Raw genomic sequence first — 27,086 nt, forward strand, 5'->3', positions numbered from 1 at the left:
GAGCAGAAACATGAAATCAGACTTAAGTCTCTATAGTCCCCAAGCAAGGCCTGAACCCAAACTACAAAGTCACCACTAAGTTAGTAACAACTCAGCAGCACCTCAGAGGTGGGTCAAGCACTAGGGGAAACTGACAACCACCATCTGCTGTGTGAACAGGAAGACTGTGATACCGGCCTTTCCGGAGCTACTCAAATGGTGGATAACCGGCCCTTCCGCCAAAGAAGAGACCTGAACAACAGCCCAGACTGTTAAAATATCAAAACATCCTGTCGCCAAATTAACCACCTGTATTTAAAGTGGAGAAACCCACACTCAGTAAGTCTGCACAAGAGTCAAACAGCAGCCCTGATACCCCCTGTTCTCTTTGCAGGTCCTGTGAATGGAGGAGCTCTCACAGCAACAGGCGACCGTACCCGCAGATGTGAAGTACTCCAGAGCGTCCCGTGCAGGTCCATGAAACATGAGTTTTCCTGAAGCCACTAAGGAGAGGCTATCAAAGAATCTGAAGATGGAGTACTGAGGCTGATTGATGGAGAAGATGATTGTCTTTCCCTTCATCGACATCCTAAGTTCAGAGAAGGAGACATGATAAGTCGCTGGACACCAGAACCTTGAAATTCTCGTCAGAATATTTCATTCCTGAACTTACACTCTTTATTCCCATTTCAGGTGGAATTTTTCTTTTTGGTTTTTTGTTTGTTTTTTTTTTTTTTTAGTTTAAAATTTTTTTATTGGATATATTTCTTTATTTACATTTCAAATGTTATTCCCCTTCCGGATTTCCTGTCCATAAATCCCCTATTCCTTCCCTCTCCCCCTCACCCATAAGGGTGGTCACCTCCATCCACCCTCCCTTACCACCACCGCTGATATTCCCTGGCACTGGGGTTCCAACCTTGGTAAGACCAAGGGCTTCCCTTCCACTGGTGCCCCAACAAAGCTATTCTCTGCTACATATGCAGTTGGATCCCTGGGTCAGTCTATGTATCCTCTTATGGTATTAGCTTAGTCCCTGGAAGCTCTGGTTCCTTGGCATTGTTTTTCTAATGGGGTTGCAAGCCCTTTCAGCTCTTTCAATCCTTCCTTTAATTCCCCCAATGGGGTCCTGCTCTCAGTTCAGTGTTTTGCTGCTAGCATTGACTGTATTTGACATGCTTTGGTTGTGTATCTCAAGAGAGATCTAAATCTGATCTTTTCAGCATGCATTTTTTAGCTTCATCAATCTTATCTAGTTTTGGTGGTTGTATATACATGGGCCACATGTGGGGCAGGCTCTGAATGTACATTCCTTCTGTTTTTGCTCTAAACTTTTCCTCCATATATCCTCCTATGAATATTTTTGTCTCCCTTTTACAAAGGAGTAGAAGCATCCGCATTTTGCTCATCCTTCTTCTTGAGCTTCCTGTGGTCTGTGGCTTGCATCGTGGATAATTCGAGCTTTTGGGCTAATATCTACTTATTGATGAGTGCATACTATGTGTGTTTTTCTGTGATTAGGTTACCTCACTCAGGATGATATTTTCTAGTTCATTCCATTTGCCTATGAATTTCATGAAGTCATTGTTTTATAATATTTTTTGAATTCCTTTCTCTGTTGAAGGGGATCTGGGATCTTTGCAGCTTCTGGCTATTATAAATAAGGCTACTATGAACATGGTGGGGTGTTTGTCTTTGCTGTATGTTGGAGCATCTTTTGGGTATATGCCTAGGAGAGGTATAGCTTGGTCCTCAGTTAGTGGAATGTCCAATTTTCTGAGGAACCTCCAGACTGATTTCCAGAGTGGTTGTACCAGTTTGCAAGCCCACCAACAATGGAGGAGTGTTCCTCTTTCTCCACATCATTGTCAGTATCTGCTGTTGCCTGAGTTTTTGATCTTAGCCATTCTGACTTTTGTGAGGTTGAATCTCAGGGTTGTTTTGATTTGCATTTCCCTTATGACTAAAGATGTTGAACATTTCTTTAGGGGCTTCTCAGCCATTCCGCATTCCCCAGCTGAGAATTTTTTGTTTAGCTCTGTACCCCATTATTAATAGGGGTATTAGGCTCTCTGGAGTCTACCTTTTTGAATTCTGTGTATATTTTGGATATCAGCCCTCTAGCAAGTGTAGGATTGGTAAAGATCTTTTCCGAATCTGTTGGTTGCCATTTTGTCCTAATGACAGTGTCCTTTGCCTTACAGAAGCTTTGCAGTTTTATAAGGTCCCATTTGTCCATTCTTGATCTTAGAGCATAAGCCATTGGTATTTTGTTCAGGAAATTTTCCCCAGTGTCCACGTGTTCAAGACTCTTCCCCACTTTTTCTTCTATTAGTTTGACTGTATCTTGTTTGATGTCAAAGTCCTCGATCCACTTGGAGTTTAACTTTGTCCAGGGCAATAAGAATGGATCAATTTGCATTCTCCTACATGCTGATCTCCAGTTGAACCAGCACCATTTGTTGAAAATACTGTCTTTTTTCCAGTGGATGGTTTTAGCATCTTTGTCAAAGATCAAGTGACCACAGGTGTGTGGGTTCATTTCTGGGTCTTCAGTTCCGTTCCACTGATCTATCTGCCTGTCTCTATTGCTCTGTAAAACTGCTTGAGGTCAGGGATGAAGTTCTTTTATTGTTGCATATAATTGTTGCTATCCTGGGATTTTTGTTATTCCAAATGAATTTGCAAATTGCTCTTTCTATCTCTATAAAGAATCCAGTAGGAATTTTTTGGGGATGGCATTGAATTTGTAGATTGCTTTTGGCAAAATGGCAATTTTTACTATATTAATCCTGCCAATCCAAGAGCCTGGGAGATCTTTCCATATTCTGAGATCTTCTTCAGTTTCTTTCTTCGGAGACTTGACGTTTTTGTCATACAGATCTTTCACTTGCTTGGTTAAAGTAACACCAAAATATTTTACATTATTTAGGACTATTGTGAAGGGTGTCATTTTCTTAATTTTTCTCACCCTGTTGATCCTTTGAGTAGAGGAAGGCTACTGATTTGTTCAAATTGATTTTATACCCAGACACTTTGCTGAAGTTGTTTATCTGGCTTAGTAGTTCTCTGGTGGAACCTTCGGGGTCACTAAAGTATACTATCATATCATCTGCAAATAGTGATATTTTGATTTCTTCCCTTCCAATTTGTATCTCTTTGACCTCCTTTTGTTGTCTGATTGCTCTGCCTAGGGCGCCGAGTACTATATTGAATAAGTAGGGAGAGAGTGGACAGCCTTGTCTAGTCCCTGATTTTAGTGGGATTGCTTCAAGTTTTTCTCCATTTAGTTTGATGTTAGCTACTAGTTTGCTGTATATGGCTTTTACTGTGTTTAGGTATGGGCCTTGAATTCCTGATCTTTCCAGGACCTTTATCATGAAGGAATGTTGAATTTTGTGAAATGCTTTCTCAGCATCTAATGAAATCATGTGGTTTTTATCTTTGAGTTTGTTTATACAGTGGATTACATTGATGGATTTTCTGTATATTAAACCATCCCTGCATCCCTGGGATGAAGCCTACTTGATCATGATGGATGATCGTTTTGGTGTGTTCTTGGATTCTGTTTGCAAGAATTTTATTGAGTATTTTTGAGTAGATATTCATAAGGGAAATTGGTCTGAAGTTCTCTTTCTTTGTTGGGTCTTTGTGTGGTTTAAGTATAAGAGTAATTTTGGCTTCATAGAAGGAATTTGGTAGTGCTCCATCTGTTTCAATTTTGTGGAATAGTTTGGACAGTATTGCTATGAGGTCTTCTATGAAGGTCTGATAGAACTGTGAACTAAATCCATCTAGTTCTGGGCTCTTTTTGGTTGGGAGACTTTTAATAACTGCTTCTATATCTTTAGGAGTTATGGAGTTATTTAGATGGTTTATTTGTTCCTGATTTAACTTTAGTACCTGGTATCTGTCTAGAAATTGTCCATTTCCTTCAGATTTTCCAGTTTTGTGGAGTATAGGCTTTAGTAGCAGGCATGATTTTTTAAAATTTCCTCAGATTCTGTTGTTATGTCTCCCTTTTCATTTCTGATTTTGTTAATTTGGACACACTCTGTGTGACCTCTGGTTAGTCTGGCTAATGGTTTATTTATCCTGTTGATTTTCTCAAAGAACCAGCTCTTTGTTTTTTAAATTCTTTTTGTTTCTACTCGGTTCATTTCAGCCCTGACTTTGATTATCTCCTGCTGTCTACTCCTGCTGGGTGTTATTTGTTTCTTTTTGTTTTAGAGATTTTAGGTGTGCTGTCAAGCTGCTGATATATGCTCTCAACTGTTTCTTTGCCTCAGAGAAAACCTCCTTTCGCTGCAGCCGTCACTCTCTTCAGATCTCTCCACAACCCCAGCTCACTAGTCACATGCTTGAGGGTTTAGGGACATGCTATTTAAAGCAGTGCTCAACCATCACCACAGCCACCCTTCATATGCTCTAGAATGTGTTCTTGATGTCTCTTCTTGGTTGAAGTTTCCCTCTAATAAACAAGAGTTCTGTTATCTACTTCTGCATCTCCTGAACCAAAAATGCACACATACAACCAGGCATTAAGTAAATAAAACCTTAATGACACATACCTTCTCAGGACTGATATGATATAAGGCGTAGTTGTAAAGTCTAAGTAAGTTGGGATCATCCAAGAACATACCTTCTCAGGACTGATATGATATAAGTCGTAGTTGTAAAGTCTAAGTAAGTGGTGGGATCATCCAAGAACAAAATGGGATGGTCAGCGATCAGCTCCACTGCTATACTGGTCCTTTTCCTGAGTTCTTTGGATCTAGGCTACAACACCAATGACATTATTATCAATAAGAACATAGTCACTGTCGTTTGGTAAACCAGCTTGTTCCAGCAATAAAAGATTGTGTGAAATCATTATTCCAAAGAGCCAAAATATGGGCACCTGGGAGAAGAAGGAGGTTTCTCTTCTAACTAGAGAATAGAATGAAATCAGGTCACACTTGACGTGAAGCTATGTTAATTACGCTGACTATTTGATCATTATCAATCACATGTTCTAGGATGCATTATAACACGCAAAGACCTGCAAAGTGAGATCACTGTTGAAAGAAATAGGGAAGATGGGAAAGGAGATAAAATATCTCTAGTAATCATTTAACAACACCCCAACACACACACACACACACACACACACACACTGCTTTTAGCAAACATTACTATGTGGAAAGTTCACATTGCCTTCCTAGGACATTTTCAACTTCTTTAAGACTTTGTGAAGTGACATCATTTACACTGGACAGCATCTAAGAATTCGTGTCTCACCCCTGTAGACAAATTCAAAAGGTGGGACGTTCCTCAGGTCAAACTGGAACTGTCTTTTTAACCAGTCAGTGTCAATGTGTAAGGTGAGAGTTCACAGGAAGGTTGAGGCGACACAGAAATAGGGAACAATTCTGAAGCTTAAACTCTCTAAACATAACAAGCAAAACCATGATTGAGCCCTACTGATAACATACAACAAAGAATGGTGAGGGATAGGAACAATGGGGACACAACAAGGCTGAAGATATAAAGGCATTGTTGTTCTTGATAGTTTAGACTTTGTAGATGAGCATCTGTCCTTACTTGGATGAATGAAATTAAATTAAGTTCTCAGGAGTAAGATACTACCTAATGTTCTTTTAAAATGCTCAGGTGAAAAATAGCATTAGCAAGTGTGTGATAAAGTACTACCCACTCAGAAGCCCAAAGGCTGGAGTTAGAAATTATACCACTGTGCTGATTATATAACAATCATGCAGGGCCTACATGTTTCCTCTACATTTCTCACATGGAAGTCTTACGATGGCTGAGGAGGTTTAGCAGGGAAAAGCCACGCAAGCCTCAAGCCTGGGTTCCATCCCTGGAACTCGCATCTAAAGCTACATGCAGTGTCATGCATCCATACCCCATCAGAATGTAATTACAGTGAGAGGAGAGAAGCGTAAGCCATGCAGGTATAGCACCAGCAGAAGACAGCCCCTGCCTGCATACTCCATAAAAGGTGGGAATGGACCCTTGAAAAGGGACCTATGGCATCCCTGTGTGTGCTATGGCACGCAGGCAGTGACACAAACATGATCACACACACACACACTCACATATGCACACATATTCACATTCATACACGTACATATTTATGCACACCCACACTCACACCTACATGCACACATCACGCACACACGTACACACACATTCCTACACATAAATGCACACAGTAACATACACCATTATTCAAAGTTATCATTTAAAACTTATATTATTAAATTCTTGAAATCTTTTATATTTCATGGCCTTCAAAAAGTTAATAAATATCTTTATGTGTTGTCACTAAAGAAACAAGTAAGCAACGTAGGGCAATGACTACTTATTGTTTAAAACACAGCAAAATGAAGCACCTCATTGAAAATATAAAACCAAGTATAGAAGGGGCCAAAGCAAACAAGTTCCTATAACTCAGGAGGAAAGAAAATGTGATGGATGGCAGCCTTTGTGAGAGTCATTCTTCCCACCAAAACAAGTGTCTTATATAACACTGAAGAGAAGTACCCTGTGCCATTCTACTTGCTGTTCTAAGAAAGGGCCAGTGCAGGAGTTAAACCATGAGAATTAAATTCTAGAAAGCCATTTTCATCCATAGCACCAAGTGTCCCCTCACCAAACATCTACATATGATCTTCTCAATGAATCAGTTTAACAGTGAGGGGCAGGAAGGGTTTGGGGACCCAAGAAGAGGGAAACAACCCGATATTTCAAAACTTGAAGCATATAAGAAAGTTCCTGATCAGGTTCTATTGGCAATGAAAGGACATTTGGGGATGGCTAAGGGTTGTAGATCTGACAGCTGAGGATGCCAAGGATGCGTCTATTTGGATAGTTAAGAATGGAATTGTTAAGGTAAGTAAATCTTGTTTTTTAAAGGATGCAGAATAATTCAGTATCCAAAGTGAGGTGCTATGTAATATTCCTTTTAATATGTCAGTAAGAACAAGTTAGTGGAGTTAGAGAGATGACACATCAGAAAGAGTATGAGGTCCTGAGCTCAATTCGCAGCAGCCACAGCGTGGCTTACAACCACCTGTACTGGCTTAATGCCCACTTCTGGTGTGTCTGAAGACAGGTACAGTATACACATATACGTCAAATAAATGTTTTTAAAAAGAAAAGAAACGTGTTATCCATTACACGGTGGCCGTGAAGCTCACCACTCATCTATTGTCTTCCCGGCCCTGCATGAGCTTCCACAGAAGGCGGGTGGTCCATTCGCTGTTGCTCTTGACCAAGGCTGCATCTCTGAAACCTAAGACCTAGGAGTAAATGCTGTCAGAAGATAGGGCATCGGGGAGCAAGGGCAAGAGAATATCCTAGTTTTCCATCCAGTGGCTGAGATGAAATGTTCTGGTGAGAAGTATACATGGAGATGAAGGGTTATTTCAGAGCACAGTTCAGGAGTGCAGTCAATCATTGCAGGGATGGCAAGGCAGGAACCTGATGCAGCTGGTTACGTGCAGTCCAGAGCACAGAGAGAATGCATGCCTGCCTGCCTGCCAGTGCCCGGCTCACCTACTCCCTTCTTCTGTCACCCAGGACCCAAGCCCAGAGAACAGTGCTGCTGCAGTGGGCTGAGTCTCTCCTCATGGATTTCCTTATGAAGACAAGCACCTGTGGAAATGTCCACACGACTAGAGTATTCCTCATTTTCTAGGTGATTCCAAGTGATTGTGGATTGTGTCTATTCAACAGTCTGAACTAACCATCCCAGACAGGATGAGATAAAAACACAAAACAAGAGGCTACAAAAATAACAAGCCTTAAACATGTTAGAGGAAGATGCTAGAGACCGAGTTCAATCCTGGAAGGAAAGTTAAGGTAGATGAAGCACAGAGCCAGAGTCCTCAGTCTCACATCAGAGGTCAGTTCCAGAAATACATTTGAAACCACAAGGGAACAAAGGCCTCTGGGTCAGGGCTTCTCAACCGGTGGGCCATGGCCCCCTTAGGGGTCACAGATCAGACGTTTTCATTAGGATTCCCAACGGCAGCAAAATTACAGTTATGAGGTAGCACCAAAATGATTTTGTGCTCGTGAGTGACCAGGAATGAGGAACTGTATTAAAGGGTCAGAGCATTAGGAAGGATGAGAACCACTGCTGCAGAGGAAGGGAAGATGAACAGAAAACAGAACTCATCAAATTCTCAAAGGAGTCATGAGTGTAACACTAAGGGTAGAGGGGTCACGTAAGGAAGACTTGAAATGGCCATGTGAGGAGCACATTTCCCTGCTGCTTTGCTCTCCATTCCCAGGTTCACCCATTGTTTAGAAGGCTTCACAGTGTAATTTCCACCTTAACTTCATGTACCCAGTCACTTACTCATGAACAGAGAAAGTGGTCACCCTTGACCACAGAACTACAGGAAACACCTTGTGGAGGGTCATGTTATCCACACACTGATTCGCTCCCTCCCTCCCTTCCTCCCTCCCTCCCCCCTCTCTCTCTGTCTCTCTCCCCTTCTCCTCTTCTTCCCCTTCCCCTCCCTTTGCCCCTCCCCCCTCTCTGTATCTTTCAAGATTTTTTCCTCATGTTACCTTGGTATTTTGTTTTTCATCCAGATGAAGAAGTTCAAGCACCTCATTGATCCTCCTTCTTTTTTCATCTCTTGTTATAGTCATTGGAAGACGGAGAGCTGCTGAGAACTCTAAATTGTCTCTCACGGTCACTGTGCCCCACACCACATCATTCTTAAGGGCAAATGGAATTCTAATTAGATATAGTTACCACTAAGACTCTAACAAATGTGACCTAGGCCACACCAACAACACACCCAGTGTAATGCTGCACTTAAACTTTGAATTTCACTAATCCCAAGCTCAGAGCCTGGACCAAATGTTTTCTTCCCCCTCCCATTTGCCTCCCAAGAAGAGGACAGGAATTTGGTAACTGCTGCCTGCAGTTATTTGCAGAAGACATCTTCTAGGAGTGTAGAAAGCTGGAGGAAGAACACAGGTAGACAACAGTGGCCCTCTAGACTAAGTCATGGCTGTTCTTACTAACAGTGTGCCACAGATGTCAGACTCAGGGTAATGAATGACTATAAAGTGTTGGCATGGAAAAAGTGAGGCCTATAAGTATGTTATAGACTTAACTGGAAAGACACAAGTCTATAAGCTGAGCACCTGCCCATACCCAAGTAGAAAAGGTCTAAAATTGTAACCCACCAACACTTACATGTGGTACATAACCAGATGTACATTTGAAATTAGCAGGTCGAGGTTTACCGTTTACCAAAATATCTCCTGATAATCCACTTGGATCTCTCCTTGCAGCTAAGACATCTAATAACCTACAAAGGGTTAATTATAGTGTGTAGTTTATTTTCTTCAATGAAAGCCACAGCATCCTTTAGAGGCTCAAAATTAAAACTCTGCATGTCAAGCAAAATGGAAACATAATATAATGAACAAGTCAACAGTTTAACTAAAGTCCCACATGTGCACTTTTCTCTTCATCACAGGTTGTAATTCAGCCCAGAATTATGAATGCAAGACACGATTTACATAACTGCCCCTCCCTGCTATCTGACCTTAGAGACTGACCCAGGTAAGGTGCTGATGTATTTCAAGAGAGTTAACCCTGCGGATGTTCTCTTACCCTCACAAAACTTCTGCTATATCTTTCTATTTCGGGACTATCCCCCTACCTCATGAAATAATAACAGATATCAACACCATGTGCCAATCACTGTACCATTTCCTATTCCCAAAGTTCATTGTGGAAAAAGAGACACATCCCTCCTGCACATCACAGCACATAGGACCAGCCTAGCTGCAGTGACAACACTTAAATAACACCCATGAAGGTGACTGGTTTAGAGCACGTGAACTGCATAAAGAGGGCTTGCTGTGCTTTCGGTTATACTCACAGAGATCTGCTCCCATCCTGAGGTCCCATTATGGCATTGAGGCCTGGTCCCATGATCCCACTGCAAACACAAAGTCATACTGGTTTATTTTTCTGTTTTAAAGAAGTGAAATTAGCTTAGGGTCTACATTGAAAGCGCTCATTGAATTTGGATGGAATTGTAGACAGAACATAAGCACAAACTGATAATTTTTAAATGTTAATAGAGGTCTATGATTTAGAAAGATGTCAGCTGCTATTGGGAACTCATCAGAAAATGTCTCAGATACCACAGAATCCCCTTTGTTTATTATTTAAACCATTTGTCTTCTTTGAAATGCCATATAGCCAAGATGAACGTTCTTTGAAGGACGTAGCCAGTTCTCATGAAGACTCCATTGCACACACAGCCTTTACGTGTCACGGTTGTGACAGCTTCCTGCTAATGTGTGATAGTCACTGTCTTCACAACCCTGCTTGCGACTCAGTGAACCTCTACATGAGAAGCCAACGATTCTTAGGGTATGGGAAGCTCTGTCGTTGCTATTAAAATGGAGTAGAACCAAAATCGATATGCCTTCAGAAGAAATCCAAAGACTAGACAGAAGCACTGCAGGGGATAGGAAAGCTTTGCCAGGATCAACACTCAAGAAAAACACCTGAATCAAATAGAAAGCAAAGATCTACCTCCCACAAAATGATGGCTTCCTTCTCTGACACTTAAATTAGAATACACTGTTTAGCATGGAAATCCATCGCTCAGAGCTAGGGCATTCCTTATTAATGCAGAGACAAAGCACAAGCATAAATCAGTCTCAGAACACTGATTGATTGCTTCAGTGTAGTGAAGATTCAGACTGAGAAGGGCACATTCTTACAGAAGCTCAGTTCCCTTCCCACTCGTCCTTTCACATTCAGATAATGTGTCAACCCTTTGCTCTGTCCATGTCCTTCTCAGTAAGAAATGGTGGTAGTTGTAGGCAGAGGAGCAGGAATGACCAGAGCCCAAGTACAGAGCGTAGGGTTGGGTGTGGGAGAGACAGGGTGTGCAGACTGAGCTGGGGAACCTTGGTACGCATGCTCTCCTTAGGAATTGTTACCGGCTGCTCTCTCTGCTTTGTGGAACTCTGTGTTTCCACATTGCTTGTCTTCTTTCTAGCTCTCTGTGAACTTTGAGCAGATACATCAGGCCCTGTCTGTCTGCTGTCTGGACTTCCCTCATTGCTCCCATCTCATCACCTGTGATTGACCCAGTCAGCAGGCTGGAAACTCTCCCTTCAGTTTTGGGAGGACAGTGTGCATACAAATGTACACAGTTCTTTTAGACTTTCAAATTTCTAGAGTCTAAATTTCCTTCATCATGCCTTGATTTTAACAGTCTGTCTTCAGTATTACTTTTTCATCCCTAATTTTATTGAATTGAAATCATTTATTATGTTCCCTTTTGGCACTATGTCTAGGGTTTGTCAAGTTTATTTGTATTTCCAAAGAACCAACTTCATGTGTCACTAATCCATTAATGTTGCTCTTTAGTGTCCACCCCCATTAAACTCACTGCGGTCATGAACCTGTCTGTAGGTAGAACAAGGAGAGGCTGGATCGATGGGGTAAGCACCTAAGTTAAGCCACCAGAACTAACATAAAGTTGGACGCAGTAGTGGGTATCTCTAAGTCCAGTGCTCTGTTAAGAGAGGAGACAGAGACAGGAGAATCCCCAGAAGCTTGCAAGGTGCTAGCCCAGCATACACAGCAGTGAGCAATCAGAGACTCTGTGTCCAACAAGGTAAAGGTGAAGATCAATGCACAAGGCTGTCCTCTGAAGATTTAGGTCAAGGATGTGTAATAGCATCTGCACATCTGTATCTGTGTGTACGCACACACACATATACATCCACATATGCAGACATACATTATTCACATGCATATACACACACACACAAATAACACACATCCACACACACCAGCATCCACATACCACACACACACACACACACACACACACACACACACCGGCATCCACATACCTACACACACACACACACACACACACACACACACACACACACACACACACAGCTTATTTATAGAGAGGTAGTCTGTGTTTCCTGAGAACATTATTCAATACAGTGTTGTCTTTAGCTCACGGACATACCTGATGCTGGACAGTCTTTCCATCACACGTGTCTTCTGACAAAGTGGAAAGCCGCTCTGCACTGTTTCTATGTAGCTGATGTTGTGAAAACTCAACACAACAGCCTCTCCAGTCAGTGTCTCCGGGTCACTGGTGTTTGTTTCGGGAAGGTCACTGTGACGTCTTTCTGTCATTGGTATTACAGTGGGGTCGTTACTGGAAGACATCTTGAGAGGTTCTTCCTTCCTGTGGAAGGAAAAGCAATAGCAAGTTGAAGGTCCAGACAAACACAGTCATAACACAGATCCTCACACTCATTGATGGTTTTCAACTGTGCTGCCATAGGTAGACTCCTTCCTCATGAACAGTGCACAGCTCCGTGATTACCCGAGGACCCAGACGAGAAGCAGACATGACTGAGTACGTAGACCCCCCTTAGACACCATGTTCCTAAGAAATAAATGAGCAAATTGAGCTAAAGATAAAAGTTATCTGTAATTAATACAGAAAGAGACAGATAAGGGGGCAGATTTGTGTTATGTCAAAAGCATATTATGACACATTATAAGTTTAGAGGAAGAGGAAGTTTAGAGAAAAATAATGACCACCATTACCACATCTCCTGTGGCTGTCTGTCTGTGGGTTGATCTGTCTGTCTGTCTATCTCTGTGTGCGCGCATATGTGTATTTGTGCACATGCATGTGTGTGACTGTGCATGAGTGTGTGTGTGTGCATGTGTGTGTGTGTGTGTGTGTGTGTGTATGTGTGTGTATGTATGTTTGTGCATATGTGTTTAATTTGGGGACATGGCATAGTCAGTGGAACTGAACGGTTACCAGAAAGAGTCTTGCACGATATCACACTCTAGGCAAAATCTCAAGGATGCAGAGCAAGAGAAGAATGCTGCTGGTTACAACACAGAGGAGCCAAGGTACTTACAAAGTACCCGACTGGCAAACCATTGAGAACAACAGTGCATTCCTTGATAGAAATCCCTGAGGCCAGAGCATGGAAGGATGCACTCTGAGCACTCAGAAAATAACTGAGAGCCAACATGGTGGCTACACACAAAAGTGTCCTTTATAAAGACCTTCAGGATGGGCGTGACTAATGCAATGTGTGACCACTGAGCCAGCACTGAAGAAGGTACGTACAGGAAAATTCTAAACACAAGGAGGAAGACACAAAGCGACAATCAGGAGTGCAGGAGAAATAAATCTTGAGTTCTAACGAACCAACAGTAGTAACTCGGTAAGCGCTGGTGAGCTTTTCACCCACGTGACGCACACTGGAGTCACCTGGGAAGAAGAGACCTCAGGTGAGCAACCGTACCCATCAGGTTGGCAAGGCTGTTGGGGCGTTTTTTGATGGATGATTGATGTGGGAGGGCCCAGCCCACTCTGGGGTCCTGGAGTGTTTAAGAAAGCAGGCTGAGGGGTTGGGGATTTAGCTCAGTGGTAGAGCGCTTGCCTAGGAAGCGCAAGGCCCTGGGTTCAGTCCCCAGCTCCGAAAAAAAAGAACCAAAAAAAAAAAAAAAAAAAAAAAAAAAAGAAAGCAGGCTGAGCAAGCCATGAGGAACAACTAGTAAGGCTTATTCCTCCATGGTCTCTGATTCAGTCCCTGCCCGAGTTCCTGCCTAGGTGTGTCTCAGGGATGGACTGTGATGTGGAAGGGTTAAGCCAAATCAACGTTCAACTCCCCAAGTTGCTTTTCATCGTGATGTTTTTACCACAGCAATAGAGAGCAAACTAACATTGAGTCAGCAAACTTCTAAGCAAGAAGAAAAAAAAAAAAAAAAGAAGCAGAGGCAGAAAATGCAAAGAGGGGAGAAGCCCCTCAATTTCTAAGATTTCATTCATCACAGATTTTAACCCTGACTCAAACGTACATAGAATTGAAAAGCAAAAATCAGTAAGCAATCACTGATTGCAGCAGGAACTCATGGAGCTGGCAGAGGCATACCAAGACTGAAAGTGAAAGGCAGAAACGGGAGTTTTCAGCAAAGACTCCAAAGTAAGCAGGAGCAGCAGTGGTCGGACCCAGCCAAGCAGACATCCAGCCAAAGTCAGGCCAAACGCAGACGACCACGTACTAATAATGGGAACACTCCATCGCCACATCTCACAAGTCAAAAGGTAATTTCTGGTGTCCCATCTGATCATGAGGAATTTGACTAAAAGTCAAGAGGAAAAGAAAGCACATGACACTTGACAGTATGTGTGTTTTGCAAAAAAGCCAATTTAAAAAAAAAAAAAAGCGATTCAGCACGGAACACGGTCAAGGATAGAATGACGTCATTCTCAATAGATGGAGACTTTGAAAGCCCGAACTCATTCTTGATTAAAGCCATGAACACACCAGGAAGAGAAAGCTCACACCTCAGATAATCAAGGCTAATGCGAGAATCCTATCATTACACTCGATAGGGAATGAGTGAAATTACTTCCTCTAACATCCACATGGGGCCGAGGGTGATCTTTCCATCAGGTATTATCTAAAACAGACTTGAGTCCTCAGAGCCGTAAGTCAAGAGAAAAATACAAAAGAGATACAAACCGGAAAGGAAGGAGTCAAATTACCCTATAAGTAGATGAGATGCTTCGATATTTAAAATCCCTCGGGACTGGCAGAGCGCTTGCCTGGCGTATGCAAGGCTCTGGACTTGATCATCTGAAGCACTTGTGAAGAAAAAGACTCTGAGTACCATCCAGAATGCAGCAAGACAGCTCTGCAGGTAAAAGTGCTGTCTACACAAGGCTGATCATCTGCGTTACAGCCCATGAGTTTTATCTACAGCCCCATGCCTTTGTAATCGCCAGAAAGCTGAAGGGCCATCTACCCTGGAATACACACACAACTGACAGATATGCAGAAGAGGCTGTGCCTCAACAGCTTGGGAGAAAAGAACTGAGTTTACAAGTTTCCCTATGATCTCCCTCCACACAGCGTTCAGCCCCGCCCCTCCCCCACACCCTGAAAAGTCCCAGAAACCCCGCGGAAAAGCAACTCCCGGTTTAAATAAGCAGCCTCGGTGCTGGAAACATGCTTGCGCACCTCTGAATGTACCCGGAGAGGTACAGACTGTGCACTGTAAATTGGAGAGGTGTCTAATGTTAACTCTGAAATAATAAAGCCAGCCCTGCTCTCCCGCACTCACTGCAGGCAGATGCAGGGAAAGAGGACTCACCCAGCGGCTCAAGGACCCGAAGCCTCCGACAGAGTCCCTTGCTTCTTCCTAGAGGCTGCCAGGGAAGGAAAGTGAAGACCTGCCTGGGCGGAGCAGGAAGTGAGGCTTGGAGGCTGCACACCACCGGGTGGGGAGTCAGGGTTCTTATGAGCTAAGTGGTTGGGGTGCCACGGGGTCAGCAAGACTGAGAGAGCTGGGCAGTCTGCACTATGCCCTAGATCAGGGACGAATCAGTGCTGGATGTTGAGGATCTGACATCTGGATGAAGAGGGGGAAAGAAAAGTAAAAGTGCCTTTTTTCCCCTCTTATTAACTGGATTGGCGGTGGGATAGCAATCTGAAAGTGAACATGAGCATAAAGCAGAAAGAGACAAACATGGGGTCACGACTGCAGGGGATTTGTTTCCTTGGGCGCGAAGGTTGGTAATATAATTTCGTTTGTAGTTTCTTTTTATAATTCAAGAGAACAATTGTTCACAGTTGTAATCTTTGTAACTGAGAGGCTAAGGCAGGAGGATTGGGTTTGTGTGCCTTGGCTAAACATTAAACTTTTATCTCCAAAAGAACAAAAAGACGGAGTGATTGCACTTGGACTGTTAACCTGGGTCAGACGGTGCTCTGTGTACAGTAACGGACGCATCATAGACCCGTTAAAGTTAAAGGTTGAAGAGTGAATTTCACTAGCCAACCAGTTTTAACTTTCTAGCCTGGATTAGGGAGGAAGAAGCATATCCTCCCCGCCCCACCCCCGCTGCCCCTCCCCAGCAACACACACCTCTAGCTGAGGAACTGTAGACAGTTGGTGACTGCCAGGGGAGGAAAAGTCAGTCAGTTTTCTTCAGGAGAGTAGTCCTTGGTGTGTTGACTGACCAGGGGAGGTTTTTACACTGAGGAGTGTATGGGCAGCTCTGACTGGACTCCAGGGGTTACTGAAGGAGAGGAAAGGGGGAGGGGGAGGAGGGAGAGAGGAGGGAGGGAGAGAGAAAAGGAGGAGGAAGCTGCAGTTGGGAGAGGACTCTGAGGGGAATCCTGTGGGAAGGCAGCAGTGGAGATTAAGTGAGGCTGACTGTGGTTAATCCATCCTATGTATTAAATTCTTGAAATTCTCAAAGAATAAACATTTTAAATAGCTTTCGTTAGGATTACCTTTTACTGGAGTCCAACACAGAAAGTGGGAAGAGGACAGGGCAGTGGACTGACTTCTAAGCATAAGGTTCTGAGTTCAGATCCCAGCACCCAGGGAAAAGCCTGCCAATGGGAAGGAGAGGCATGAGGGTCCCTGGGGCTACTGGCCAGCATTCTGTCTGTCAGAAATCCTCCAGTTCATTCCTCAGGTTCAGTGAGGGAGGGAGGGAAACACCAATGTCACAGAATGCAAGATACATTTACCATGTGACACATTTGTAATTGTGAAATTCAGAGTTTTTTTTTTTTTTTTTTTTTTTTTTTAATTTTAACAGAGCATTGAGAGCACTTCTGGGATGAAGGGTAAGAATACACACCTATAATCTCAGGACTCATAGCCTGAGGCCCAAGGTTTCCAAGTTGAAGGACAGCCTGTGCTACATAGGAAGTTGTAGCCTGGGCTAGAAAGACTGCTTCTGCCCTCTACTTGGAATCTAGAACATAAGATTTTCAGGTATATCCTTATGAATTTCTGAACTTTGTTGGTATCTGATGTAATATGTCTACTGTCGGTGTGCATTTTTCTTTGCTAGTTTGCTAACAGTTCACCGATCTGGCTTCTCTCTTCATTTATTGTTCGATGACATCATTGTATTTTTTTCTGTCTCACTGTCGTTTAGTTCTACCCTCTTCTCCCTTCTTCACGTCTGCTGCTGTCTGGTTTGCCATGTTCTTGTGTTCCCAAGGCAATGAGGTGGATCACTGAACATTGCTTTAAAAACGAAGAGAGAAGAAAAGGATAGGAAGACAAGAGACTCAGAGTGTAGACTAAATGTCATGTCAGCAACACCTAACCGTGTCTCTCCTGGATACCATGCAATAAATTCCCAGATAGAATAAGCACATTTTTCATAATATGCCTATTTCCACATAATTGGGAGAATTGAGCTGAACTCCAACCTAAGAATCTACCCCAGTCCTCGTACTTAACAGCTGCAACTACCACTTCATTTTATAAAAAAGCCATTATTATAAAAAGTGAATGCGAGTCTACTGCATTCTCAGTGAGCTTTTCTACTGATGCCAGTGAGGAGTAGAAGGGCACAATAGCAGGCAGGGAACTCTTGACACACAAGCACTCGTCGGTAGACTTTCTGGATTGTGTCTTCCACTTCCTGCACAGGCTCTAGAGATAAAAGCTGGCAAGGTGATTACTCCATTTCTCTACTCTGTGGTAGTGGATTCTGGAAGTGATTAACAAGGTCAGGACGGCAGAAGGCCACAGAATCAGGACCTGATACATGGTGATCACTTCTGTTCCTTCTGAGTTCGTGCTGAGGCCCTTGGGTCTGTTTCAGAGTTGCTCTCCCGGGTTTGGCTCTCACACCTGGTCTCTAATGAATACTCCAGAAAAACAGATCCAGGATTGTGAGGAGAGACAGAATTCAGTAAGTGGGGTGTTTGGTGCACATGCATGTGCACCTGCTCAGCGCCAGCACACAGGTGGGTCGGCAGCCACACCCTAACTGGAATGCTGGGACAGTGGAGGTGGGCAGACTTCTGGAAATCACTGGCCCATCAGCCTGGATAACCACTGTGCACAAGCCAAAAGAGAAAATTGGTCTCATAAATAAATACATTGTCTCAGTTTGGGTTTTATTGCTCTGAAGAGACACTATGACCAAGAAGTCTTACAAAGGACAACATTTAATTGGGGTGTCCTACAGGTTCACGGGTTCAGTCCGTTATCAATTAGCAGGAGCAGGGTAGCGTCCGTGCAGGTAAGGCTCAGGAGGAGCTGACAGTTGTACATCTTGATCTGAAGTTTGCTAGGAGAAATCTGGCTTTTCTGCACTGGGTGGAGCTTCAAAGCCCAGCCCCACAGGGGTGCCCTTCCACCAACAAAGCCACACCTCCTAAGAGTGCTGCTCCCTTTGTCAAGCTTGCTCAAACCACCATGAAGATCTTCCTAAAATTTCTGTATGCATGAAAACTTTGAAGGTGAAACCAAAGGTAGAGGTATCCTGCTGTGACTCCAGCGGGTTGGGAGGCAGTGAGGGCAACATGGATTTTGGGCAAGTTAATAAACTGAGCAAAGATAAACTGACTGAGAAGTGGGTGGGGACAAGGCCCGGAAGTGGGTGGGAACAAGGCCCGGATATAGAATACACTGTAGGTGGCAGGAATGAGCTAGGAAATCTCTGCCTCACTTGTCAAAGCCTGAACCCCCTAGGAGGCACAGAATAAGATTGGGGATGAAGTGGCTCATGTGGGCAGGCAGCAGCAGCACTGAGGTAAGTCCAGAGAGACCTAAATGGAGGACAGGAAGGAGGATGAAGGTCCCCTAGCTGAGTACTAGCCTACTGTGGCAGCTGTGAATCCCTGCTAGAGAGAGATTTTTGTGGTCAGCAGAGTCACAAAGGAATGACTGAACGGGGGCCAGCAGGAAGGACTATGGAAACACTGAGTCTATAACAAGAGCCAAAATGGATATTTTGTTACACTACACATCAATGTTTAAGATGTTTAAAAACACTGATGAATATCACTGATGAGTACTTTCCTTTTATGGAAAAAGAATGAATGAGGGAGTTATGAAAGTTAATTGTAGAAACACAAGGGCTAGACCTGTGAAGGTGCAGATATAGCAGCTAGTAAACAATAGCCTGTAATGTCCAGGGCTGCAAAGGATCTTGGGAACTAGCAGATCTGGGAGTGGGCAATTTTTCCAAGAGGTAGTTTGTACAGACAGAAATGTGGAAGACCAAGTCCAAACATCTGTGTCTCAGGAGCTTTCCTTTTGAGAGCCTCTAGTCAAACCGCACACCACCAAGTTAATCCTGGAGGTTAAGTGACTTTTCACATCCAGAGTTTACCCTGAAATGTCATGAAAAGCTCTCAGGGAGAACTTTCCCTCGGGATGGAGACCCTCCAACTTCAAAGACCAGACCGAGACACCACAGGATGCAATCAGCAAGAGGATTTGGTTTATTGTCGGGATACACAGGCACAGGCACCTGCGGGCGCTTCAGTCACTCAGGGGACTGGCGCGCCCCACGGAACCAAGGATGGGCTTTTTATAGGATTTTGGGGAGCAGAAGCAAGCATACAGAAGCAGATGCCTGGTTACAGGGATATAATTGGTGGATTCTAATATGGCAAGGGTTTAGACCGGGGGCAAGTTTCCTAGCTACCTTCCTGAAACATAACGGCTGACTCGGCCCCCCAAGGGTTCAGCCCGGGGGCAAGTTTCTTAGCTACCTTCTTGGAACATAGTGACTGACTCGGCCCCCCACCAGGGTGTGGGACCTCTCCCGGGGCTTTTTTTCATTGTCAGGTGCTCAACCGAAGTCGTCCTGTTGCCAGGCCTTCAACCAAACACATCCTGCTTGGCAGCCGCTGTGTACTCAGTGTTCTAACCTTTCCCTGAACCAGTCATCTTAAGTACAGCCTTGCAAAATGGCGTTACTGCTGCTAAGCTGGGGTCTTTCATTCCCCCATTTTTTTTTTGCTAACTTTGAGTGAAATCTTTCACTCGACTTGGTCAAGAAATTTCTGTCTGGTGGGGGCTTATTCCCCCACTGACTCTAGGCCACAAAAGGGCTAGGAGGAGCCACGTAGGAGTTTTAACTTTAAGGGTTTGGAGTGCGCTGAACTCTCCATGTCTGGGGTGTAGTGTTGTGATTAGTCAATTCCTCAGACCGGACTGCCTTGACGTGTGGTGTGTGGATCTAAGCCGCGACTCCGTCTACCTTTAGGGCGGTCGGGGTAGTCAGGAGGGCGGTGTAGGGTCCTTTCCACTGTGGCTCGAGATTCTTGGTCTGGTGTCTGCGCACCCACACGGTGTCTCCAATCTGGAACGGGTGTGGCACCACCGGATGTTCAAGCTTGTCCTGGTAAGCAGCGGCCAAAGGTCTCCAGACGTCTCTCTGCACAATCTGTAGGGCCTGTAAATGGGCCCTCAGAGAAGGGCTGTCAGCAAAATCAGCAATGTTTGAATCAAAGAAATGGACAAATGGGGGTGGTGCTCCATATATTATTTTAAAAGGAGTTAGACCATGGGGGCCCGGGGTATTCCGGGCCCGATATAGAGCTAGGGGAAGGAGGGCCACCCAATCCTTTGAGCCAGTTGCAAGCGTAAGTTTGGATAAAGTCTCCTTAATTGTTCTATTCATGTGTTCTACCTGACCTGAACTCTGGGGTCTATAGGCACAATGTCATTTTCAATCAATCCCCAGCAATTTGGCCACCAACTGACTTACTTGGGAGACGAAAGCGGGCCTGTTGTCGGACCCCAACGCTTGAGGCATGCCATACCTGGGAAAGATTTCCTTGAGGAGCTTCTTGGTGACCATTTTTGCAGTCTCGTGTTTTGTGGGGAAGGCTTCGACCCATCCTGAGAAGGTGTCTACAAACACTAGGAGATACTTGTTTCCATATATACCTGGTTTAATTTCAGTAAAATCAATTTCCCAATGGATGTCGGGACGGTGTCCCCTAGGACGAACTCCTTGTCCAATCATGGTCCTTCCCGGGTTAACCTGAGCGCACGCTTTGCAACTCTCAGTCACCTTTTGTATCGCTTTGTCCCGATTCAAAAAAACACAGATTTATCTCTTCCCGATCTAGTAAGGTTTTCATCTTCTTAAACCCCAAATGGGTTAATTTATGTAAAAAGGAGATCAATTTAAAAGTCATTTTTATTGGCATAACTGTCTTTCCTTTGTAGACCCACTGTTTTAGTTGAGGGTGGTAGATGGCCCCCATTTTTTTTTTTTAGGAGCTCTATGTCCTCATGGGCATAAACCCAACTGGTTTGTCTCACTGGTGGGGGCGTGGGTTGGTCTGGGCTATTTAAGGGCAAGATTTGTTTGTTCATGGCCGCTTCTCGCGCCGTGGCATCGGCCAGCCGGTTTCTTTGTGCCTCTGGGTTGTGCCCTTTCTGGTGTCCTGGACAATACATAATGCTCAGTCTTTTGGGCAAGAATAGGGCTTCTAAGAGGGCCAGAATTTCAGCCTTATTTTTAATATCTTTACCCTCAGATATGAGCAGCCCCCGCCTCCGGTAGATCTCCCCGTGGATGTGTGTCGTGGCAAAGGCATAACGGCTGTCTGTATATATATTTAGCCTCTTACCTTTTGTCATCTTGAGCGCCTGAGTCAAGGCAATGAGTTTAGCCCGTTGTGCGGAGGTACCAGCAGGCAGGGCTTTCGCCCAAATCACTTTGTCCTCCGTAGTGACCGCAGCTCCAGCCTTTCGCTCTCCCTCTGCCAAGAAGCTGTTGTCATCCGTGTACCATGTGTGGTCAGCATTCTGAAGAGGCTGGTCCGATAGGTCCGGCCTGGTTCTATGTACTTCTGCGAGGATTTGTAGGCAGTCATGCTGTTCTGCCTCCTCTGGTAGAGGAAGCAAGGTGGCAGGATTGAGGGCGACTACGGGCCCAAACTGAACCCGTTCTGCATCCAATAACAAGACTTGGTGCGAGAATTAGAGAGCCAGCGGTCTGGGGGCTGCTTTACCAAGGCCTCCACTGCGTGGGGTGCTAGGATGGTGAGTGGCTGTCCCAAAGTCAATTTTCCAGCGTCCTTGATCAGGACAGCAATAGCAGCCACCATCCTTAGGCACGGTGGCCAGCCGGAGGCCACAGGGTCCAATTTCTTAGACAGGTAGGCCACAGGGCGTTTCCAGGGTCCCAACCTTTGTGTTAGGACCCCTTTAGCATACCCCTGTTTCTCATCGATGAACAGTTACTGAGCAAATTGTAAGGGTTTGGAACAGTCAGATGAATATCTTCTATCCTCTTGTTGACCTTTCTCAAGTCTTGTACTGGCCTATAATCTCCAGTGCCGGGTTTCTTAACAGGCAGAAGAGGCATATTCCAAGGCGACTGGCAGGGGATTAGGATGCCTTGATCTAGAAGCCTCGTAATGTGAGGCCTTATACCTTGATAAGCTTCATGTGACAGGGGGTATTGTTTTATGGAGACTGGAGTTGTAGTGGCCTTTAACTGTATAATTAAGGGGGGCTGTTGGAGCGACAACCCCATCCCACCAGTCTCTGCCCAAGCCAGTGGAAAATTCGTGACCCAAGTGTCTATTTCTAGGGATTGTGGCTTGTCCTGTCTCAGTTTCTATAGTCTATATTCATCCTCTAATTGTAGGGTTAGAACTTGAAGGGGAGTTGTGGGGGCCCCTCCTTTCTCAAAATGAATTTGTGCTTTTAGTTTGGTGAGCAGGTCACGGCCCAGCAGAGGGTACGGGCAGTCCGGAACATGTAAGAAGGAATGGGTCACCTTACCGGTAGCCAGCTGAACCCGGCGGTCCATAGTCCATCGGTATTGTTTCTCACCAGTAGCTCTTTGTACCCAGGCCGTCCGGTCGCTGAGTTGTCCTGAAGCTCGGGTGAGGACTGAATGCTGGACTCCTGTGTCTACCAGGAAAGTAACCGGCTGCCCCCCAACTTTAAGCGTTACCCTGGGCTCGGGGGGGGGTCCTGGCCCTGACCTCCCTAATCTTTATCTAGAGCCAAGAGGGAGGTTCGTGGTCGAGGCTTTCGGGGTCCGCCAGGCTTCTTGGGGCACTCTCTGGCCCAGTGCCCTTTCTCTTTGTAATAGGCACATTGATCTTTATCCAGCTTCAGCCCCTTTCGAGCTCCCCCCTATCTCCCTTCCTTTCTTGGCCCTGAACTACGGCGGCCAAGATTCGACTCAATTCTTTGTTTTTTTTTTTATCTCTCTCTTATTAAAAATCCTTTTAGCTTCTTTAAGTAAATCTTGTAATGTATAGCCCTGTAAATTTTCTAACCTCTGTAACTTAGTCCTGATATCTGGAGCAGCCTGCCAGATGAAGGACATAGAGACACTCGTCATTTGTCCTGGGTCATCTGGGTCATAGGGAGTGTACATACGGTAGGCCTCCTTAAGTCTCTCTAGAAAGGCGGAGGGAGTTTCCCCTGCTTCCTGTAATACCTATTTTACCTGAGCCAAATTAGTAGGGCGTCGTATAGCCCCTCGGAGACCCGCTAGAAGCAACTGGCGATAAAGGTGTAGGTGTCCCTTACCTTCAGCTGTATTAAAATCCCAGTTTGGTCCTCAGGCAGCTGGGTGGGACGCCCATCATCTCCCAGAACATGCTTTCTGGCCTCTAGGAACACTCTTTGTTTTTTTTTTTTTTGTTTTTTGTTTTTTTTCCCTGAGGTCAAGAGGGCCTGTAAGAGCTGTTGGCAGTCATCCCAAGTAGGCTGGTGGGTAAGTAAAACAGATTCTATTAGGTCGGTGAGTGCCACCGGATCTTTGGAGAAAGAAGGGTTGTGTTGTTTCTAATTGTAAATGTCAGCTGCTGAAAACGGCCAGTATTGGGTCTGGCCACCGGTTCCCTGTCTAAGTGGGAAAGCCTGGGAGGTTGAATCTGGCATCACCTCGCGCTTATTGCGCAATCTCCCTGTGACAGGGGAGAAACCCTTATCAGACTGTGGCCCGGCAACTGATCTGGCCGGCGGCTCTGCCTCCTCCGTTTCAGCCGGGCCTGTCAGAGAGAAGATCTATGAGAGGGGAGTTTGGGTCTGCCGGGAGGACAGGTTTCTTAGAAGGCTCTGATTTCACAAAGGTAGAGAGAGGAAGACGTGGCCGGCGGACTGGGCGGGGCCGAGGGGACAGGCTGGGGGTTGAGGGGAGGCCAATTCGGGTCCAGGAAGGGTTCCGCCCAGGAGGGGGGTTTTAAGGCGAGACTCTCTCAAGTGATAATATAAGGAACCTGGTCAGGATGTCCGTGGACGACCCGATCTTTAACCTGTAAAATAATGATCTTATTAAATGTGTCATTCACTGGCCATCCCGCTCCGAAAGTGGGCCACTCGGATGTGTAGAGAGTCTGCCATTTTCCTTTTTTTTTTAACCTCGACGGACTGGTTGTGTGCCCGGTCGTGGACGTCTTTCTAATGATCAAGAGTGAGACTTAGGGGCATTGTTAGGGACTGTCCCATGTTAGTTCTAAGGAAGATTAGAACACAGAGAAAACAAACAACACCAACAGTCAAACAAACAACAGACAGGCGTGCTGCACGGCTTTGGTACCAAATTGAAAGCAAAAAGTCAGATGGAGGTGGCAAAGGTCCGGGGCCCTCTGAAAGCCAAAAATACAGACAGAGGTGCCGTTAGTCCGGATCCTTCTCCTCTAACCAGAGTCTCAGATTGGGCCCCGAAAAGTCGGGCCCCTAACACCCTTGGAACGTCTTCCAGGGCTGTGGGGCGAGAAGTCCGAGCTCGTCAGCTCCTTCTTTGTCCCGCCCAAATTCCAAACAACCTGGCTGAGCGCTCACAGAACAGACCTGGCTAAGCGCTCACAGAACAGACCTGGCTGAGAGCTCACAGAACAGACCTGGCTGAGCGCTCACAGAACAGACCTGGCTGAGCGCTCACAGAACAGACCTGGCTGAGCGCCCACAGAACAGACCTGGCTGAGCGCCCACAGAACAGACCTGGCTGAGCGCTCACAGAACCTGGCTGAGCGCTCACAGAACAGACCTGGCTGAGCGCTCACAGAACCTGGCTGAGCGCTCACAGAACAGACCTGGCCGAGCGCTCACAGAACAGACCTGGCTGAGCGCTCACAGAACCTGGCTGAGCGCTCACAGAACAGACCTGGCTGAGCGCTCACAGAACAGACCTGGCTGAGCGCTCACAGAACAGACAGAATAAGGCAGAACGAGACAAAATCAGACAGACAGACAGACGCCAGCCGGCTTACCTCCCAGTGGGTGGTCGGTGGTCCCTGGGTGGAGGATCTCCTTTCCCGGCCAATGCACCAAATGAAAAGCTCTCAGGGAGAACTTTCCCTCGGGATGGAGACCCTCCAACTTCAAAGACCAGACCGAGACACCACAGGATGCAATCAGCAAGAGGATTTGGTTTATTGTCCGGATACACAGGCACAGGCACCTGAGGGCGCTTCAGTCACTCGGGGGACTGGCGCGCCCCACGGAACCAAGGATGGGCTTTTTATAGGATTTTGGGGAGCAGAAACAAGCATACAGAAGCAGATGCCTGGTTACAGGGATATAATTGGTGGATTCTAATATGGCAAGGGTTTAGCCCGGGGGCAAGTTTCCTAGCTACCTTCTTGGAACATAACGACTGACTCGGCCCCCCACCAGGGTGTGGGACCTCTCCTGGGGCTTTTTTTCATTGTCAGGTGCTCAACCGAAGTCGTCCTGTTGCCAGGCCTTCAACCAAACACATCCTGCTTGGCAGCCGCTGTGTACTCAGTGTTCTAACCTTTCCCTGAACCAGTCATCTTAAGTACAGCCTTGCAAAATGGCGTTACTGCTGCTAAGCTGGGGTCTTTCAGTCACAGTGAAAGGTAAAAGTTTTAAAGTTGACCCCTAGACACAAAGTTTAGAGCAGAAGAAACAGGTTAGGCCTCAGAATTGTATGTTCCAGGAAGCCTCTCCTGGGAACTAACAGACCATGAAGTTAAACAGTCTGAGAAGCAGGAGACAGCTTCTCCTAGGAAACAATCTTGAAAAACAGAGAGTTTCTCCTTATGATTTTTCAATGGTATTCTTTACACTTTCCAATGACACCATCCCTGCCCCCTCGGGTGTGCTTTCTCCCTTTAAATACCCTTCTCCCAGCCCCTCGGGGTCAAACTCCACTGCCGCTGCGTGGGATATGAGTCTCGTCCCCAATGCACTGGTTCCTATCTATAAACCTCATGTGATTACAGCAAGGATAGTCTTGTGTGAGTTCTTGGGTGGTTGCTTCATCCCAAGATTTGAGTGAGGATCTCCCCGCTCTGGGGATCTTTGAACAAGAGCCATTTCATATCATGAGAACCCTGTCTTTAATTATGGCTTTAATTATAGCCAACGCCCTCAGTTAAGACTCCTGAACCATTACACATCACCACAGAGTAGTATCCCTCTGTGCTGGCTATTTTTATGACAACTTGGTCATCAGAGAGCAAGGAACCTCAATTGAGAAAATGCCTCCATAAAATAATACTTTCTTAACTAGTGACTGATGGGGGAGGGTGCAGCTCATTATGGTGGTGCCATCCCTGGGCTGGTGGTCCTGGTTTCTGTGAGAAAGCACGATAAGAAAGCCATGTGAAGCAAGCCAGCACACAGCACCCTCCATGGCCCTTCCAGCAGCTCCTACCTCCAGGTTCCTGCTCTGCATTAGATCCAGTCCTGACTTCCTTAAGTGGTGACCACCAGTGTGGAAGTGTAATCTGGATAAACCCTTTCCTCCCCAACTCGCTTTTTGCCATGGTGTTTTGTTTTAGCCACAGAAACTCTGAGACACTTCCCTTAAATCTCACTTCCTCAATGAGCTGACTGGGAATGTTTTTATAGTCACTCAGTATGTGTGGGCTTTGGCTTGTTTTTGTTTTGACATAGTGTCTTTTGAAGCCCAGGTTAGCCTCAAGCATAGTATGGAGCTGAGCATGACCTTGAACCTGATCTTCCCACCACCAATCACGGATCATTGGCCATTACATTCTCACTGTAGAGATGAAACTGATACCAATGGATGTAAAATTTTCTAGGACAAATTCTCCTTTTCCAGGTTAATTAAATTGATGAATTATGTCTCACGATTTTTATGGATGAGACGAACTAGCATGCAATACTTCCTAATGTTAGTTTGGGGCTTGGACTCTGTAGTTTATCTTGTTGTTTTGTCAATTTTTAAAAACCATCGCTGATTTACAGAATGAGATACCAAAATTTTAAAAAGGAAAACTTCATTGGATACTTTACACAAAAG

At 45.2% G+C, this 27,086-nt stretch overlaps 1 protein-coding gene across 4 annotated transcripts in view; it reads right to left on the reverse strand.

Annotated features, from left to right (window-relative positions):
- Abcg3l2 (ATP-binding cassette, subfamily G (WHITE), member 3-like 2) overlaps window positions 1-24,573 on the reverse strand; it is a 49,372-nt gene extending 24,799 nt beyond the window's left edge. Inside the window, exons 1-8 of one of the 4 annotated variants that reach the window (XM_039092155.2) lie at window positions 23,378-24,573; window positions 20,070-20,289; window positions 12,027-12,251; window positions 9,897-9,956; window positions 9,203-9,317; window positions 8,563-8,715; window positions 4,622-4,758; window positions 417-568 (exon numbers count right to left, since the gene is read on the reverse strand). In XM_039092155.2, the coding sequence (XP_038948083.1) occupies window positions 417-568; window positions 4,622-4,758; window positions 8,563-8,715; window positions 9,203-9,317; window positions 9,897-9,956; window positions 12,027-12,232 (823 nt within the window). In that variant the 5' untranslated portion in view covers window positions 12,233-12,251; window positions 20,070-20,289; window positions 23,378-24,573. Of the gene's footprint in view, window positions 1-416; window positions 569-4,550; window positions 4,759-8,562; window positions 8,716-9,202; window positions 9,318-9,896; window positions 9,957-12,026; window positions 12,252-15,193; window positions 15,267-20,069; window positions 20,290-23,377 lie in introns of those variants that run through there. The other 3 variants (NM_001419101.1, XM_063273322.1, XM_063273323.1) reach the window with 3 other exon arrangements.
- Between the last annotated feature and the right edge of the window lie 2,513 nt (window positions 24,574-27,086).

The sequence above is a fragment of the Rattus norvegicus genome, chromosome 14, assembly GCF_036323735.1.
Source record: "Rattus norvegicus strain BN/NHsdMcwi chromosome 14, GRCr8, whole genome shotgun sequence".
NCBI classification, from domain to species: Eukaryota; Metazoa; Chordata; class Mammalia; order Rodentia; family Muridae; genus Rattus; species Rattus norvegicus.